At 39.3% G+C, this 19,493-nt stretch overlaps 1 protein-coding gene across 3 annotated transcripts in view; it reads right to left on the bottom strand.

Annotated features, from left to right (window-relative positions):
• The window catches only part of Rspo2 (R-spondin 2), a 131,650-nt gene extending 119,553 nt beyond the window's left edge, over nt 1-12,097 (bottom strand). For 2 of the 3 annotated variants that reach the window (XM_026384563.1, XM_026384564.1), the window contains exon 1: nt 12,004-12,097. In XM_026384563.1, the coding sequence (XP_026240348.1) occupies nt 12,004-12,097 (94 nt within the window). Of the gene's footprint in view, nt 1-11,982 lie in introns of all 3 variants that reach the window. The other variant, XM_026384562.1, reaches the window with a different exon arrangement.
• Nucleotides 12,098-19,493: the final 7,396 nt, after the last annotated feature.

The following is a 19,493-nucleotide window of genomic DNA, read 5'->3' as shown; positions in this document are numbered from 1 at the left end:
AATGTTACTCTGATATGCTGATGCTTACACACAATAAGGGGGAGGGGAAGGAAGAACAAAAATTCATTGGATTAGACAAAGGGGAATGAAGGAAAAGCAGATGAGAATAGGAGAGAAAATAAATTTTTAAAAATCTGGTTTGTGGCATCTAGTTATAGTGCCACTAGGACTATTACAGAATTTTAAGTGTGCTACCAATACACTTTTGAAAGTAATGAACATGAGTGTAGGTTGAGGGCCTTCATCTGCTTTACTCTTGAATCTAGGTAAATATTGCTCTTAATATAGCCAATTCTTCTTGCAACCATATCACATAATCCCAAGTTGCATTAAAAAAAAAATCAATGAAAAGCCTTAATCTCCAACATTGTATATTCCATGGTTAGTTCTTTAATCTAAAAAAAGAGTAACCTCTACATGTTTCTAGTTAGTGTTTCATCAGTAAATTCATCCTGTTATTTCTAGCCATTGAGATCTTTTTTGTAAACCAACAATTTCTTTAATTTTTTAGATGTTGATGTGCCTTTATTCTGTTCATTTATTTATATATGGTGCTGAGAATTGAACCCAGTGCCTCATGCAAGCTAGGCAAGCACTCTACCACTGAGCCACAACCCCAGCCCCATAAACTAACAATTGAAATGCCCTGTTCAACTTCATATTACACAGAAGTGTGGATGGTATATCATCAGTGTACAATTAATTTTTTTAAAAAAAAGTGTTTCAAGCAAGACTGAAGACAGAATCTCTACTATACCAGAGGATTCCCACATCCATTATGACCCACCACTCTCTGCCAAATATAATTCAAGTAATATAAATGATGTACCTACATCGCTCTTCTTCATCCAATAGGAATTTTAAGTCTCTTATGCTTTCAGAGATTCCAGTTATTAATGAACTTTTGTCAAATACTTTACCTTACAGTCTAGTGACCTCATTAAAGAAAGCAAAATATCGATATGCCAAAAGCCACAATGATTATAGCTGTACTGAAATCTCAGACTTGCTTATAATGGAACAGTCTACAAATTGACATGGTCATTATAAGAATGGAGAAATATGCTTTCTTTTCTCTTTGAAGAATTCAAACCAAATTCCAGTGTCTACAATATTCACTGCTGAAGTTTACAATGATGCAGAGTCGTGGGAGGCAGAATCTAAAGAAGAAATTTTGTTTGGTGTCCTCCAGTTAGGAAGGGTTTCATAATTTGAATGCAAATAATTGTCAATAAGAATTTATATGTAAGCAGCTATTAGATGCCATGTGCTTTACAGATGTTCACACAGTGGTTTGTACAGTGTGCACAGTGCTTAGGATCCTCCACTCAGTACACCTGCTTTACCACACTTCATGAGAAGCTCTCCACTTTTGAAAAGGGTTAGTTTCCAAAGTCAAAGGATTGAGGCATCAAGAAAGTTCTCTTCCATTAATGGATAGTTTTCTAAATAGAAATTTGAATCTTCCTTTCTATGAAACATCTTCAAAAGTAGAATAAATCACATCCTTTAAAAAAAAAAAAAAAAGACCAGCTTCAAGTCTTAGAATCTTGTCCCTGCTTTTTTCCCCTCTTCCTCAGATCAGCCTCTCCCATTTCTTCAACTCTTTCTACATTCAATGAAACTTGAGTGTTTCAAGTACAGAAGACTGCCAAACCCTTTAGAACAGTAATTATTCACTTGAAACACTTTCAAGGTCATGTTGAGATTGCTCATAGTACTGCAAAGAACTAATTCTCTTTACTTCTGCAAAGGAAAGTAAATTAGACCAAATTCATAATCCTGGATAATCAATCCTCAAGCGTAGTTTTCAAACTCTAGATCAATGTTCAGGATAATTCAAGGAAGATCTTTTATGATCAACAGGATTCAGTCAAGAATCACATCAACCATAACAAGATTTCTTGGCCACCAGAAGTGGTAAAAAGGCTTTCCCAGCCCAACAAATTAGCCTCAGCCCACTAAGAGCGCTTCTGGGAACCACCACTGTCCACTTAGAGCCCAGTGGTTTTTCAAATCACTTAGTCTCCTTACTCCAAAAAAGTTTCTCTACCGAACACAGCCAGGGGAAGGAGGGTGGCCACATAATAGCTAACATCAGTAGAAAAAAAAAAGGCTGTGGGTAGAATAGCTCTAGTTTCTCTAAAATAATTAAAAGGTGTCCAGATGGATGGATAAACAAAATTTTCATCTAGTTTTCACATTCCAATTCACCCAGCCTACAGCTAGCTGTTCCCTAGCACTTCCTCGAACCTGCTAAGAGTGCAGAATACCTAAGAGTTCTCCAAAATAGTCTATAAATCGGACCCTTAAACACACACATATACTCTAAAACATCAAAAATGAACTGTCAAAATTAGGATTTTTAACAGTGTTCTTCCACCTACAAGAACTACCCATAGGACCTCACAAGTCCGAGAAAAAGACTGCCTTCGTGCCTTTTAGGTATAGAAACCCAAGAATCCCAGGAGAAATTCTTCCCAATTAACTGGGCCATCAAGCATCTCTCCCTCAGGGAAGAGATTTCAAAAACCATCTATGGCAGTGAAATAGCTGAAAAGACTAAATATCACAGTTACCCCAGATAGTTCTATTTGGGAGGCTAGACATAGGCTGTGTCTTTGGTTAATATGATTAACCCTACTGTGATTCAACTAAACATCATAGAGAGAGCAGATTGGGTTTGCCATCTGAACCAACGGGTCAAAGTAAATCTTCCAAGTCTTACAGAGGAAAAAAAACAGACAGAATGATTAACTCAATGGGCAAGTTAGTAATGACATAGATAGCACACATCCTCCAATGTTAAAAATTCAACTTCTGAGTACCGCAAAGAGCCATTTGAACACAGCATGAGAGGGGAATAACAGTGAGGTACCAAAGGATTTTTAAACCCCAAGTCAGACTTTATTATATACGGGGGAAAGTGACTTTTTTGAAAAATCTAAAATTTTGATTTTCAAATAAGATCAGACAATATTCACCATTATTTAAAGACTATAATATGAAAGATCCATGGAAAGAAAGGGGTCTGTCCATAAAGATTAAAGAATTTGGCAAACAATTTTCCAATTGAGCTTATTTGGCAACATGTGGAATCATTTGGGTAACTCCAAACTGCCAATTGCTTACATTTTTAGGCATACACTTAATGGAAAACATTTAAAAACCATGGATTTCCCAAAGTGGGTATACATGCTGGAATTTACCTGCAGACTAACAAAATCTCGAGCTTTAATATCTGCCTTGCTGGTATTAAAAATGGTTAAGTTTGCCTTTTGGTGAGGTCTTGTCAAAAAGAGATTAGGAACCAATCCAAAAATGCTTAGGAAGACTAAAATCTCTCTTGATCTGTCCCCTTCCTCCTCTGTAATGACATCGCTATGATTTCAATATGAATGGAGGGAGCAGAGCAGGTTTGCCACCCCAATCAAGGAGCCAGAGCAAAGCACAAATCCTGCGGCACAGCAGAGAACAATGCAGGAGGGAAAGAATGCAAAGTGTGCCCTCTGTCGGTCCATGCATTTTAATTGCTGAGGTGGTTGGTTGGCAATTTGTACCAAGCACCAAAACAAGGGGACTAAAGCCATCATGGTACAAAAATTCTAAAATGCACTGACACAGGAGCAAGGATCTAGCAACAGCCCACTGGCCAGGAGAGGGGCAAGCCCTGGTTCTCACCATTCTGTGAAGTGGCAGCATGGTGCATCAAGTCACATCACAGCCACCTCTGCAAGACATCAGCTGAAAACTTTCAACAGCTATTTCTATCTCTACATTATCTATTTTGTTTATGAGATAAAACTTGTCAGACAGCCCAATTTGGAATAATGCCCCTTATACGCTATATTTATGTTGTACTTTGTAAAAGTCTTTTTAAGGGGATGGAGAAGAGAATTTAACAACTATTGTCTTTGAGGAAGAGACTACTGGCTGAGCAATTTTTACTGAAATAAATCTTGAGACACTACACCTGGCGAATGGCTGAAAAACCCACAAAGAAAACAAGCTTTTAGGAAACAAGAACTATGCCAACTTGAAGCAGCTGCTTGGCATCATGCTACTTAAGCAAGTCTACTTGCTATTTCATTAATCAATGTTTCTTAACCTGATGAAGGAAAGAGAGGAACCCTGAGCTACTTTGAGACTTTAGGGAAAACTCCAGATCTTCCCCTGGAAAAAAGCAGAAAATGTTTTGCTTCTAATTTCAGAAGACTCGTTAAAACCCTGACCCCACTATGAGCCGCAGATTAAAAACTCCTGCTCAAAAGAGGTGTGCTGAGCAGGATAAATTTCATTTTATAAGTGTTCTTTTTATCCTTTAATTGTTGATAAAAATTGAAAGGTTTTTAAATAAATTATAAAGGTTTTTCTCCAAACTAGAGAAAAGCTACCTCTACTTTCTCTATAGAGTAAAAATAAGAATATTTAATAGCTTTTCCCTGACCTTTATTGATTATTTTGATTGTACTGATATACATATAGACACCTAAAACACATATGTACACACCTCTATAAACACACATATAAGTACCTACATAAGCACAAGTGCATGTATACACACATCTGCTTGCTCTGGCTCTTGAAGTACTAGAAATAAAAGAGGTTCCTATAATTCATGTACAAGAATGATAAAAATATTTACTATAAAACTTATCCAAATTTTTAACTGAAACCTACTTATGATCCTATCCCTCAATAACTTCACCTCTCAGCCTTCAATTTTTTAAATATCAGCTACTTTATTAACTTAATTATGAGTTGTAGGAAGTTCTAAGACTCAATCAAAATCTGTAGTCTGAAGAACTTTTAAATGGATTCAAAGGTGACTTTTCTTTTGAAGATGTTTATATTCAAAGTATACCATACACAGAAAAAGTCAGGGAATTTAGAAATTTGGATTCCAGTTCTCTCTTCCACTTACCTATTAGTTTTCAAACTCAAGCCTCAGCTTGGTAAATAGCTCACCTTCCTTGAAAGTCCAAGAGGCTCTGCCTGCTTCCCAAGGTTAGTGAAATTCCAGTGTTCTAGAAGGCACTGAACAACTAGGTAGTTGCTTCATCCTACGGAAGAACTTGTCCTAAAATACATGTTGTGTCTCTCAGAGGTATGTCCTCATAACTGTAATACACTAAAGTCACAAATGTCAGAATAAAGATTAAATTTCTCTTGCAGTAACTTAACCATATAAATATAAATGCCTTCAAGAAGGCAGCTACTACTGTCTTTTAATTTCCCCTAAATGATTTTTATATTCATATGGATCAAAGTGTTTGGGGATGCCAAGTCCCTTATTGTCCCTTTCTCTAGGAAAAAAAAATGCATTTAAAAATATAGTTACCCCTCTCCCACACATTTCCCTGCTGTACCCTAAATCACCTACCACTTAGGCTACTCTGTCATGCAAACAGCCAATGGGATGTCAGTACACAATCAGGTACAAGATATAATGCTTTATGAATTTCTGAAATTATCAGAAGAGACTTCAGAATGGGAGTTGGGCTAGGGATGCTTTTAGACTTCAATGTTTTGTTTTTCTAATGATATAAAGAGCAGCAAATAATGAGATTGCACCTATTATTTAACTATTCAAACTTTTGTACAACTATGTACAAAGCTCAAATTTGGGGAAAAAAAACATTTTTCATTAAGTCAAAATTAACAGAATATCACAAAATTGCCTATTTACACTTTTTGTTCAACTCTGACTTGTACAGGGAGTACCCTACTAGGCCTAGTTTGGGGAGTACAATGAAAAACATGCCACTGTTTTGCCCTAGAGAAGCTCAAGATTGAATGAGATATTTCATGAAAATCAGAATAAAGAGGAAAATAAGAGTCCCTTAAGAATAGCAGAAGAAGCTAAGGAATCATGAGGGAATGATTGATGTGAGCTTTAGAAAGGCAGACATACAATTCCAGGGAGGCTTCCTGGAGGCCCTGACATTTTGGCTGGGCACTAAGACGTGCTCAGCCATACAAAATGAAATAACCTGGTACAGTTTAAGGAGACAGTGCCTGCAGGGTTGCAAAAGGTTCAGAGTAGGCTACAGGCAGATGGTGGGAACATTGACAGCCCCGTGAAAGAGGTTGGCACTCACGTGTGGTCAACATGGAGGCCTAGAAGTTTGAGGTTCATCAGCAGAAAAGTAACCCAATCCTTTCTATGATTGAGAACAATTCCGTGTGGCAGCATTCTAACAAAGAAAGCAAGGAGAACATAGAGGCTGGGAAAGGAGGAGTCTGAGAACTGAGCTAGGAAATACCTTTGGGAATGGAAAAGTTGGGATGAATCTAAACACTGGTATAGTTTAGGCTACAATGAACTGATTTTTAAAAAGCCACAGAAAAGTCCAATACAGCAGGGAGACTTCCCTCCGTGAGTAGAAATAGGAAAGACAGCAGAGGGACAGAGTTGAGAGAAGCAAAGAGGAAAACACGAGTTGTCAAGTTTGAGCATGAAGTATCGATTTATACAGCAGTCGTCGGGAAATCAGTATCACATAAAGTTTCAATAATGTTGAGGGGCTGGGATTGTGGCTCAGCGGTAGAGCACTCCCCTAGCACCGGTGGGACCCGGGTTTGATCCTCAGCACCACATCAAAATAAAGGCATTGTGTTGTGTCCATCTACACCTAAAAAATAAATATTAAAAAAAAATGTTGAGGATGCAGTGGAAGACCCTGCACAGAAGAACAGGGATGGGTTTTTAAAGAAATCCCTCAAAGAAAAAAAATACAAGGTGAAATATCACCCAGCCAACAGTGTGTGTCACCAGCCAAAAGGAGGAGAGCTTCCTGATAGAGCTGTGATAAATCATCTCCCGGGAAACCCACACCACAGGACTGTGATGATGGATGTGGCCAGAGCAGACAATGAGGCAGGAATGGATCACGGATGACCATTTATACACCCCTGTCAAAAACCTCTATGCCCTCTACTTAGTTCTGCTGTGAACCTAAAGTGACTCCAAAAAAAAAAAAAAAATGATGATTTAAACTTTAAGAAAACTACTTCAGGAAAAGGATGGAGGTAGAAGCCAAACCTAACAGACTGAAGAGTGAATTAATACAACAGGATTATCAAGAAAAGGGACAAGATGGCAGGCAGGGCCAGGAGGAGGCGGGGGGGGGGGGGGGGAGTCCAGAATGCTAGGTCAGAGAGACAACAAGGCCTTGGAACAGAGAAAGGTCTGGAGGAGAGGACAGGCGGAAGGCAGACCCTGGAAAGAGGGAAAGCACACTCACCTTTCCCCGTCTCATGCCCTCCCCCAGCCATCCTTCATCCTAAGGACAGATCAAAATGAAAGGATGGAACACAGGAGTAAAAATGCTGTTTACTTCTGAAAACCCAAACCTCCACCATCATCCCATCCCACCCACACCCTCTACACACACCCTCATATACACATGTGTGTATAGACACTTATATACCTTCCCAATTATATATCATTATATATATGCTTTAGTATTAACACTCTCCATATTTATTCCAGCTGAAAATATAAGAATTTATAAACATAGGTGGCCACATTTGCTATCGAGGAAAAAATAATGAACATCATGATATCCTGAAAACTATAAAAATTCAAAACTTTATATTCATCCCAAAGCTTACGGCTTTCTTTTAGCATACTGATTCTCAAACATTACATTGAAAGATCTGTCATCTATTTCCTGGATATGAGATGGATAAGAGTACCTATTTCCAGCGGGTTGAGGGATTGTATAAAGGCAGTCAGTTGAAAGGAAAGAAGTAAAAAAGTAGGGCTGGGGTTGTGGTTCAGTGGTAGAGCCTATCGAGTGTGAGAGCCTGGGTTCAATCCTCAGCACCACATATAAATAAACAAAATAAGGGTATTGTGTCCACCTACAACTAAAATAATATTAAGAAAAAGTAAAAAGTAGCCTACTTAATCCATAAATTGGCCAGATTTTGGATAAATGAAGAGGAGGTTTTGCATTAAGGAATCAAAAGTATTACGTCCAACTTGTGATTGTTGCAAATATTGGATTCTATTCAGACTTGATTTTAAGAGCAGATAAAGTAAGCCAGAATTAAATGGAAGCTAGGCAAACATCACCTATTCTGAATCACTTCCAAATTTCAGTGGCAAAATAAAATGTTGGTGTGAGCACAGCAACTTCCTGACCTCCCTGTATTGGTAAGACACTGGCCAGAAAAACTGATGCAATTGTGCTGGAAGCAAAACCAGTCGATTAAAAAACAAGAAAAAAAGAACATGTTTATGTTGCAAAATTAAACAATCACATCAGCTTTTCTGAAATACTTTGGAACTCAAAAAAGTAAGCATGCATGCAAAATGTATTTTGAAGCATTTCCATTTAAGTGTAGGTTAATACGTTCCATGTGCCACTTAATATTATGAAAGAATAGGAGAAATAAACTATTAAAAAGTACTTGTAAAAAAATGAATATCCCCAAATCTCTTCATCAACTTTTTAAAAAGACAAACACAAATTAATTCAGCCTATACAATTTAAGAAAAAGTTATTTATCTTTTTGTCCCAACCTCATTTGCCAGAAACACAGCACACTGTTTGTGGTAAACACTTCATTATCATGTAAAAAGTCAAATATAATTTTGCAAAAAATGAGATGTTATAGAGGAAGGAGAAGATGAAGCTTCAGTCAGTATAGAAAAGACTACAGAAATCAACTCCTGCCACACCACGCCCCCTACCATCAGTCCACCAGAAACACCAGTTGTATGTCTAGAAGACTTGCTGCTTTCAAAGAGTTTTAAAGAAGTTTGCATTAAGTCCCTGGTTAAAATATGGAAAGGATTTAAGATTAAGTCATCATATGCGCTGGGCCCCATTAGGGACTATCAAACACATTTTCTGATTTTGCTTCAAATATGGAGAAGAAAAATGCAGAAGGAGATTAGCAGAGTTGTTCATGATGGTCTCCCCCATACAAAATTTTGTCCACAAGTATAGAAAGTTCTACATTCTATTTTCTCAAGCCACCGGCTGTATTTTGAAATAAAACATAGAGTTAAATGATACATTTGCGCTCTATTCCAGACTGGATGCAATTGATTTTAACTGACTAAATTATCTGATCTCTGCCAAGAATTTTATTTCATTAAGAAAATGATATTATGGAGCATCTGAGATCATAGAGCAGACTAAACATAATGCCAAAGGAGTTCTGAGAATGCTCCACAGTGAAGGTTTGATTATTTGCAGATGGAATATGAAAAAAGAAAAAAAAAAAAAAAGAGGTCCCAGGGGAAGCCTAACCAATCCTGGTACCGCTGCTGCCTACACAGGAACACAAGCCAAGAAAACAACTGGTCTTCCAAGCTACAACACCTTTTCTAAAAAGTAGTAATCACTTTTCTTCCTAGAAAGTAATATTTAACTGCCACTATACAAAACAAAGGGGAAAAGGGAAATGTTGGCACCACAATAAGCTCTAGCATGTCAACTGTCACTGCTGACATGATTTGGCTAGTAGTCAGGCATTCACCAAGAAACTAATTTAAATCAATCTCCTTTGGGAAAGCCAATTGTTTGGTATGCACAACAATTGGTGTAGGATCAATCAGTGGACATGAGATCAATTAAAACCAGCTTAAGTTTGTGAAGAGGGGCAATTCACACAACTTGAGTTAGATCTCTATTCATTTCAATACCCTCACAATGCAGTCCTTAAGCTTCCTTGCAAAGCAGAAAAACTACTATCACCCTGCACTGTCTAGCCAGCCCTTTAAGTAGTTCCACTTTTAATTAAAAACACAGTACACCCTTTGTTGGCACAGATAGTGTGGTCACTTTTAAGGACCGAAGTTATTTTAGCTAGAAACTTGGGATTTGGGAAAGGACATCTGTTGGGGGTGAGGGGGGTGACATACTTTGATAGAATTTTTTTTTCCTTTTCTTTTACAACCTTATTAATTTATATGTACTTAAAAGCATTCAAAGTTTATGCAATGGAAAGGTCAGGTTGGCCACAGTTAATATTGCACACTTTGGAACTGGATTTCTAAATGTCAGCGCCTGGGGAAGTGGATAGTAGCTGCTACATGAGATTTTGCTAAAGCAAGCTTTGAAGGAAATGGGTTCTGCCACAGGCAGAACCTTAAGAGATGGCCCTGTGGAGAAACATGCAGTATCGCTTCTGGCCGCAGGAGTGCTGTAATGTCATTCTCCAAAGAACAGCATCGACAGCATCACTGCATTAAGTTCACTAAAACAACGTGCTTGATTCTTCGCCACTCAAACACAATGGGACAGGCAGGGTAGATCAGAAAGCCATCACTGAATAGTAAAGAATTTGTTCAAGGGTTTTAGATATTTCTATATTTTACAAACTTTAAGCACTTTAGTTTTTCAACTAGGCTTCAGCTTTTAAAGGGGGAGGGGAACCTCTCTAAACAATTTTGACTGCAGTATAGCCAAAAATTCCAGCTTTGCCAAATAACACCTCGAAGGAAAATACTGGGGTGTGGAAGGACGGAGAGGGGCTTTTCAAAGTCATATCAAACTCTCGTGGCCTGTAGAAAGAAATTTCTCCCTTGTATTTTTAGATAGGGCAATTTCTAAAAATAAGCATTTTCTAAAGTCAGAACTGAAAGAGATGTGGGGGTGGGTGTATGTATCCTTAATGTCCAGAGATACATGTCAGCAATGGAAGTTGGTAGCTGGAGAAGTCTCACACCCGTCATACCCAGCTCTGCCCTGGGGTAGGTCAAACTCCAGCTCTTCCAATGGTGAGAACTGCTTAATGATACCCTAAAAAATACCCATTACAAATAAGACTTGAAAAAATCTAAATGTAGGGCCGCAGGTTCCATAAAATGAGTTATAAACAAAGCACATCACAGGTCGAGATGTTTATATCACGGGGGGTGGGGTGGGGGGGCCAAGATCTATGACACTCTCAACAAATTCTAGCACCACCAAAGTCTGAACTGCTGGAAGGAGACAAATAGTTCTCACCAGGTAGGTGCCTGCAAAGGGCTTCTGCACATATTCCCTGAGCGCATAATTCAAGGGATGTGTGGCGGTTCATGTTTAAATCCTCCCGGAAGACTTAATTGTGCCTAGCTGCACATACCCTAAAATGCAGTTGGATGAGCTGCAGGCCCAGCAAGGCTGCAAGGCCGAAATAAGCGCACAATAAATCTGTAGGAAAGCTAGTTAATTCTCCAAAACCTTCCTTGAGGTTGGCATCCGCGTTCCTTGCTGCTCGCACAAGTGATGGAGAGGGAGCGAGCGGTTAAAAAGCCGCAAGTGAATTTCGTTGTGCACAGAAACCCTACTCGGAAATTGCTGCTTTTGAGGAAAACAAATGGAGAAGCAAAGCGGGGCCTATTTTTTAAAACATCACGCTGCAGGCAAACACTCTAGAAAGCCAACGCAGGAGTAGCTGGTTCATTCAGAAAGTTCTCATTTTCGTCTCAGGTTCCCGAAAAAAAGAGAGCAATAGTGCTCTTTTCCTGGAAACGCAGGTTCTTCAGCTCAACTTGACAAACTCTTACCCAGCTCTTCAACACCCCCACCCCCACCCTCATACGTTAGGCCAGGTCCAAGCAATTGGGGCAGGGATTTGGGGGCACGAAGACAGAGAAAAATGGGGTTTAGGGAAGATATTAAGAGGACAAAAAGAGAGCAAACAAGAAAAAATGGATCCCAGATAAGAAATGAGACCCAAGAAAGAGTCCCGGAGTGGAGGCGCGGGAATCACCCGGCGTGTGAACCGCACGACTTAAGAGCTGAGCGCTCTGGAGACGCCGGGCTCCCCGGGCTCGCAGCGCGTCTCATTCTGGCTCACCGCACCCACCCGGGGACAGAAGAGACCGGCATTCTGCAGCCCTCGGGGCCTCAAAAGAAAAGAGAGGTGGTCCGCAAGAGCTGGGCTGTGGAAAGCACCGTCCTGCCCATTTGAGCCCCCGAAGCCCAGTGGTGGGCGAGCGCCTGGACACCCCCGCCCACGCGGGACCCCACGCACCTTCAGCGGAGAGGGACCCACCTCGCTTACTGCGTCTCCATCGATTGCCTTGGCAGTGGCTGTAATCCATACAGTTCAGAATGATGAGGGCAAAAGAGAAGAGGCGAAACTGCATCTGGACGGTCGGGCGGAGGAGAGACGCCTCTCAAAGTAGGGGAACTGAAAGGTTCATCCAAAGAGACGGCGCCGGCTGCGCTGCTGGGGACGACGCAGAGGAAGGGTTGCCACTAGCCCCGGGGCTGCACTGGTCAATTCGGCGCCATCAGCATCTCTTCTACCATGAACCTGAGAGACGAGGAGCGAGAAAAAGAGTGGATGGAAGTCTGAGAGAATCCCGGCCAGGCAGCTGCGCCTTCGCGCGTCCCAATTTAAAGAAGGGAGGGAAGGAGGAAGCAAACCCAATGCCTGGCACGAGCCACGGAGCAGCCTATTGCAGAGCGTTAACAGCTGCAGACGACTTGGAGAGGAATTACCATCAGTGAATTAGTAACCTCTGCCGAGCTAAGGGCTCCGACCCGGGGTAAAAGTGCGGACGCTCAGGGGAATGAAAAACGCCCTAAAAGCACTGAGAGTGCAGAGTTAAAAGAACATTCTTGGGTCCTTTAGGCCCCACGGTGGGGTACTCAAGCGCTGCGGCAGCGAGGTGTGGGTTGCCTACCGTGCGCACATATGTCTCGGGAGGCAAGGGGTGCCTAGGCGCGGCGTTCCATCCCGAGCTCGGGAAGCGAGCCGCTTGGTTAGCACGTGGGCTCGAGAAAAGTTTGCCAACACCCGCCTAGAGCTCCTGGCGGCTCTGGGATTCCGGTCCCCGCGGCAGGGTCGGCACAAGCTGAGGGTCCTCCGGCCGGCGGCGCCTGGCAGGAACGCGGCGGGGCAGGCGTTTCCGCAGCCACTAAGATGCTGCGTCTTCACCCGCGAGTGCGATCCCAGAGCCAGGGGTGCTTCGGCTTTCGGCGTTTCTATCCAATAGTGCTGCTTCTCGGGCTCTCTCCACGGTCACTCCCCAGCTAAGGTTTCTCCCTGACCAGCCCGTGAGAGACTAGAACACTCTCGGGAGGCCAAAGAGATGTGGCGAGCGCACTTTCCAATGGAGATGCAGACCGACCAAGGCTCGGGATGCCTCTATAAGTAGGTGGTGGCATCTAAATCCAGGCTGCCTCAGCGTTCCTGGGTCCTAAAGCCAGAAACTCTTGGGTTTCCCTGAGGTCCTAAAGAGAGCTGACCGCCTCTAAGGAGCCTAACTCCAGGAGAAACCCTTGCCGAGCTTTTCAAGAGGAGATGGCCAATGTGAACAGCAGCTCGGGTCACAGGCGCCCCCTGACCTTGCTTTGCGCGAGAGACAAGCGATTCACGCCCAATTCGTCCACTCTAGCGCTCTGGGATCTGTTCCAACCTTAGCGCCAACCTTCCCGCAGGGGGATCTGAGGAGGGACTGATGCCTTCTACACTTTCCTTCCCAAGCTTTAGGCCAGGACCGCTGCTACTGACAAGCACAATTTAAACTTGAGCCACGTTCCGCAGGAAGCCACACCTCTGCCACTTTTTAATTTACATCTTGGCTCTGTTTTGTAGGAATAGCTGAAAGCAGACTTCAGATCTGAAAGCAAGACTGAAATCAAAATGTACAGTTTAGGGAGTGAGATGAGTTTTTCTAATAGCTTTTCCTTGTCCTCAGAACTGTTGTTTCTTGACTTTGTTTTTCCTGCTGGACATTTCATAAAAATGTGTGTGATACCTTGTCTGCAGTACTTAAGAAACTGGGACCCTGATTTTTTTTTTTTAAGAAAAATTCACTTTCTATTGGTGTTTCTCATTCTTAGTTCCCCTCTCTCCTCCCACTTTGAAATTTTCCTGAATTAAACTTCCAGGTGTCTTGGGTTTGAGGGAATACTCTACTCAACAAGGTTTTACATTAAATACACATGCTTCTACCCTATTTCTTGCTGGTGAAATCTCCTGTCCTGCACTCAATACTGTAGGGAAGAATGTATTTATCCCTTAGGCAAAAGATAAGAATTTATACTGCTAAACATGGCAGTATGGACGTCTCTATAGACATGCTCACAGGTACTATATTATTATGGTAGCATCTTATTTAAATTATTAAAAAGTTTCAGAAAATACTCAGAAATTTGAGCCAAGACAATCATTAAAAAAAAATAACATCAAACTACTCATGTTTGTTAACTATTCCATTATACCTGCCTATCGTGCTAGGAATTTCAATATTATGCCCTTTATGCATGCCTGAGAACACTCAAGTGAATCTGAGATGAGGTCATTGGTCCCACTTCATAGATAAGAAAATCCAGCCCTGAGACTGGCCCACAGGGCATGAACAGAGTTGACAAAACACATTGCAGAAACAGTGAATCTGTTTCTTGGCTTTCTAAGTCTTTGATTTTTATCACAGAATTTGGAAGCAATTGGAAACATTTCAACTTTGGGAGTGGTGCCGCATTCAGCATAATGACTTGATATTCTACTGAGTCTCTCCAGTATCAAAAGTACCACTTTCTCCCCTATATACTCACATGCATGTAGCAGATGTATTGCACTAATAAAGGAGTAAAATCCATGGAAGTTTACCTAGCATGTCCTGAGTTCAATCCCTGTACCACTATGTAAATAAACAAATCCTGGGGGGTGGGGGGGGGGTCATGACAGAAAAAAAATCTCTAAATAAGCTCCCTGACTTCCTGAATAGTTTGAGGCCCCATTCAGCATCAATGGCGGTGAGTGTCCTTTCAAATGCCTAAAGAAAAATAAGCACAAACCCAAGCAGATTTAGCTCCACCATTTACCACCAGGATTACTTTGAGCAGCTCTCTGGATCTCAGTTTCCTTGGTAGTATTTTCAGGAAGTCAGGCCAAGGTCACTTTCATCTCTATCATGCTCTGGCTTAAAATCAATTTTCCATTTTCTGTTTAGATGTTTACTATGGGATCTGACCAATGTGAGGACAAACTCATTATCTCTTTGTAGAAAAAGAGACATCCTTGTTAAATTACAGACCTCTTTCAACCTTATCCCTGTAAAGATAACTTTCCATAATTTTTGTCCTTTGGGTGGCACAGTTGGCATTTTTAAAACCAGAGATACTTTTCAGTTTAGTGAACTTCCAGATTAAGTTCATGAAAAAGAATTGTAACAACCCCACTTCTGTAAAAATATGCTCTCACTTCTGGTTTCTCTTTACCCTCACCATTCTCTTCACTGAACTTCAAAACTCTGCCATGCTTAGTTAGTGGGAAATTTAAAGTCTCATGCTAAATCTCTGGGGCTAATTTGTTGATAATGCAGGGAAGGGGTTTTTTTGTTGTTGTTTTTTTTTTTGGGGGGGGTGTTGTTGTTGTTTTGTTTTGTTTTGTTTTGTTTTGTTGCATTTTTTTCCATTCACTGAATATTTTTTTTCTGATTTCAAGAACCCAGGAATGTTCTTGCTACTCAAAAATACAACCCCAGTGGATCCTAAACTATCATTAACTTTAATCCCATATCTCTGCTTCCTTTCATTTCCAAATTCTGTGTTGTCATTGAGGCTCACAGCTTACAGATTCTACATTTCAGAGTCTCAATGAACTTTTTCTTCAAACTAAATTTATATTGTGTTTCATTAAACTAGGTTTGTAAATAGACATGTGCCAGTGTCTGTGTACAGAGAAGCATACTGATGATATTTAAGATGTAGACTGCATATCACTCTTAGGCAAAAGAGAAGGTTAACAGAGGCCTGGAGTAGGGAAAGATGTAAAGACTAGAGGCAAGTTTTGTATTTTGCTCTTTTAACTTTGAATTCATTCAGATAGCTTAAAATCAATTTTTACAAAAGGATATCTATGGAAAAGGCTCTCATACCTCTCTCCCCCAGGTAGTGAGTGAGTTCTCCTTAGAGATAAGTTATTCTTGTATAACCTACCAGGTTCTGAGTAGACTTCAAGAGATATTTTGTGTTTATTAAGCAAATATATATGTGAAGATAAATGCGTACATGTGTGTGTACATCCACTTGTAATATATTCTTTCCATTTTTTATGCAGCAGTATTAGTTGAATACTTTATTCGCTGATCAGCATCTTGTTTCTTCAATGTATTTTACAGTTCATTGAACATCAGTTCATAGAGAATGTCCTATTCTTTTTATACATTGTATATCTTTTCATTGTCTGGCTATGTTGAGCCAGCTGCCTACTGATAGACAGTCATATTGTTTTCATTCTTTTTCTGTTATAAGCAAAGTTTTAATTAACTCTCATAGATCATTTTATAAATTCCTTCAAGTAGAAAAGTTGGATCAAACAGTTAGACATACTTGTGTGTGGTTTGTTGTATGTTTTCTACAAATTGTTTCCTGGGGACGGGGAGAGTCTATCACACTGGCCAATATTTTTTTGACTTTTGATACTTGTAAGCAAAAAGTGGTATATCAGCATATTTTCACGTGGGATATTTTTCCCTTTAAATGCCTTTACTTATGCGTTAGTCATTTACATTGCTTTTACATGAACTCTCTGAACATATCATTTGATGCTTTTTCTATTGTGTTCCTGGTCATTTAGTTTTGCTTTTTAGAATATGAACATAACAATATATATTATGTTGTGAGATTTGAGTTACAAATACTTTTCAAACTTTATCATTTGTCTTTTATATTTGTTTCTAATGTATACCAATATATATAATAATTTTAAATACTTTTACATAATGAAATTTGTCAATCTTTTGTAAATTCAGAATGGTCGTGCTTGGAAAAGCTCTTTCACATGCCACTCTCTTTAAATTTCTATTTTGGAGTCTGCTAAAACTTACTTTCAATATAAAGAACCTCAGAAAGTTAATGATTTTTATGACTGAGCAATGAGAGCTAAAGATAGATTGAAATTTTTCTGAATATTTAAACATTTAAGTTCACAGATTTGGTTGATTTTGGCATTGATTCTTGTTTTCATTAGCTAATTGATTTAGAGTTCTCTTATCTTTTATGTTATCAGATATTCATATTTTCAAATTCAAATTTTCCCACAATCTTTTTATTCATTGTTGATATTTGTTCATGTTGTATATTCTCTTCTAAGCCAGAATTTATCCTTTAATTGCTTTGGAATAAATTATGGCATTTTTTGATATTATGTCAATATTAACTGTATAAGTTTTTTTCCTTTAAATTTAAACAAATGTCTCTTTTGCTAGTTGCCTATGTTATCACATGTTCATTTATTATATTTTGTATAAAGTAATTAAATCAATATGAAGGATCTTCACCAAGGTCAGGACCAGTCCTTATCCAGGCTAATTTGTTGTTTTTAAAAAGCGTATCATAATCACTTATTTAACATTTGAAAAATGTGTAAATATTTGACTCTCCAAATGTTAATACTGTTCTGCCACTTGAAAACTCTCTGTACACTGATGTGATAAGGCCTATTTCTTGATTTGTTCTCCATCCCATGGAAGAAATCCAGGAGGCAGTTTTGTTGACTTCAAAGGCCATCCAAATCAGACCAGCTTAACAGAAAAAACTCAAGATTTGACCTAATGTTTTAGAATCATTTCCCTTACATAATCCTTTATGTCCTAAGCTTTTTTGAACTACAGTAATTTGTGTCATTACCATTCTTTTTCATGTAAAAGTGGTTGCTAGAAGGAAGCATTACTATACTACATTAAAGAGAGATACCAAAGATTCTCTGTTTCTAAAGAATTAGGCTCAGTCCCCATTAATATAAATAGAATGTGTGTTTTCACTGTGTTTACCACACTGAATTAGCTATGCTTATTGAGATAAACATAATTGCTAATAATAATAATAATCATAATAAGATAAACATAATCCCTATGACCAGGAAATACCCTCCTCAGAATTTTTTTTTCCCCCACTGGTATCCAAAATAGCTATACCTTTCTAAACATTTGATTTGTTTTTTAAGTTATGATTATAATGAACTGTGCTACTGCTCAAGAGCAAATCTGTGACTTACCATCAACAAGTGTATAAGACTTTATAACTAGCATTTTATTTATTGGTTTCATTTCTTCATATTTTTATCGGTATTTTCCCTTTGCCATATTTTCTCACTTATTTTCAATATATTTTACTTGCAATGTCATATGAATCTCACTTTAACCTTGGAACAATACAGAAAAGATTTTTTAATGACTGTTTTTTAGTTATGAATAACCCTTTATTTTTATTTATTCATTTATATGCAGTTCTGAGAATGGAACCCAGTGCCTCACACATGCTAGGCAAGCATTCTACCACTGAGCCACAACCCCAGCCCCTAGAAAACATTTTTAATAATAAAATATATATCATTTTTTTTACACACACTCACACAGAAAGTTCAGAGAATAAATATTGGGGTTCTTCTGGTTGGGGAAATAAACATGCAGTGGTTTGGGGATCAACTGGGCCTACTGGGAGATAGACCCACGCTAACCAAGCCAAAAACTTCATTAATCACTCAATTTTTATAGGTCCCTATTCTTCTGGACCACAATTTTGGGTGTCAGGAAATTAATGTCAGTTTAGAGTTAGTATCTTGTATTCCCCCAGAGTCTGGTAATTTCCCCTTCCCAGAAATATAGTTATCTGAGTAAATGGCACTAGGTCTTGTAGAGGAAGGCCAGGAAAAATATTTAGAGTGAGGATACTTTTCCAGAGCCTTGACCTCTTCATGCAAGAGATTCTGGGGCCATGGTGGCTCAATTCTGAGATTGGCAAAGGAGTTGTGACTCTCTATTGTGATGATTTGAGTGATACTTGTAAGCCAGACCAAAAGTTTTTCTGTTATACAAATCAAGTATGACATAGTTGGCTGCCCAAATTGTAACTACCAGTTGTAACCATATTACTAGTTGCAAAAGCACAGACTATAATATAAATATTTCTTCCTTGATTTGATATGAATATCAAATATCAATGTTTTATTTCCTATCCTCTACTAGCTCACATAAGAAATATGAACTGTACTTAATATTATATCTCAGTGTTTAAACTAAAGAATATGAAATAGTGAATGTGATTCAACTAAAACAATGAATATTACCCCAAGATGAAAAGGGTATCTGAGACTTTGTGTGTCCTCTTTGGGAAAAGGTCAATATGTTTTTCTGTGGATAGGTGTTCCATGTTCCATGGAAGCACAAATTCACTTTTGTCTTTATTCAGAAATTAAATGTGGTTATCAGGTGCATATTAGATCCAAAATTGTCAACAGATGGACTGTTATGGTTTGTAGTGTATCATCTGGGTTAAGTTGGAAACTATATTTCCCACACCTCCTGTTGTACAATGGATTTGGAGTGAGAGCTGGCTGAAAGAGGGATTTAGATGAGATTTTGGAGATGGACAGAAATAGAACAGTGGTTAAGACTTTCTGAAAAACTTTCACAGTAAGATGCAATGAGGGACAGAAGCTGAAGTCCACCAAGGGAACAGCTTAAACTCTCCCTTTTGCTATACATCCAGCTCTTCTTCCTGACTGGTGGTCCTGCTGACCTACAGAGA

Source organism: Urocitellus parryii, chromosome 7 (genome assembly GCF_045843805.1).
Source record: "Urocitellus parryii isolate mUroPar1 chromosome 7, mUroPar1.hap1, whole genome shotgun sequence".
NCBI classification, from domain to species: Eukaryota; Metazoa; Chordata; class Mammalia; order Rodentia; family Sciuridae; genus Urocitellus; species Urocitellus parryii.
Note: the sequence above shows the minus strand (reverse complement) of the source record. Positions and strands in the feature narration are given on the sequence as shown.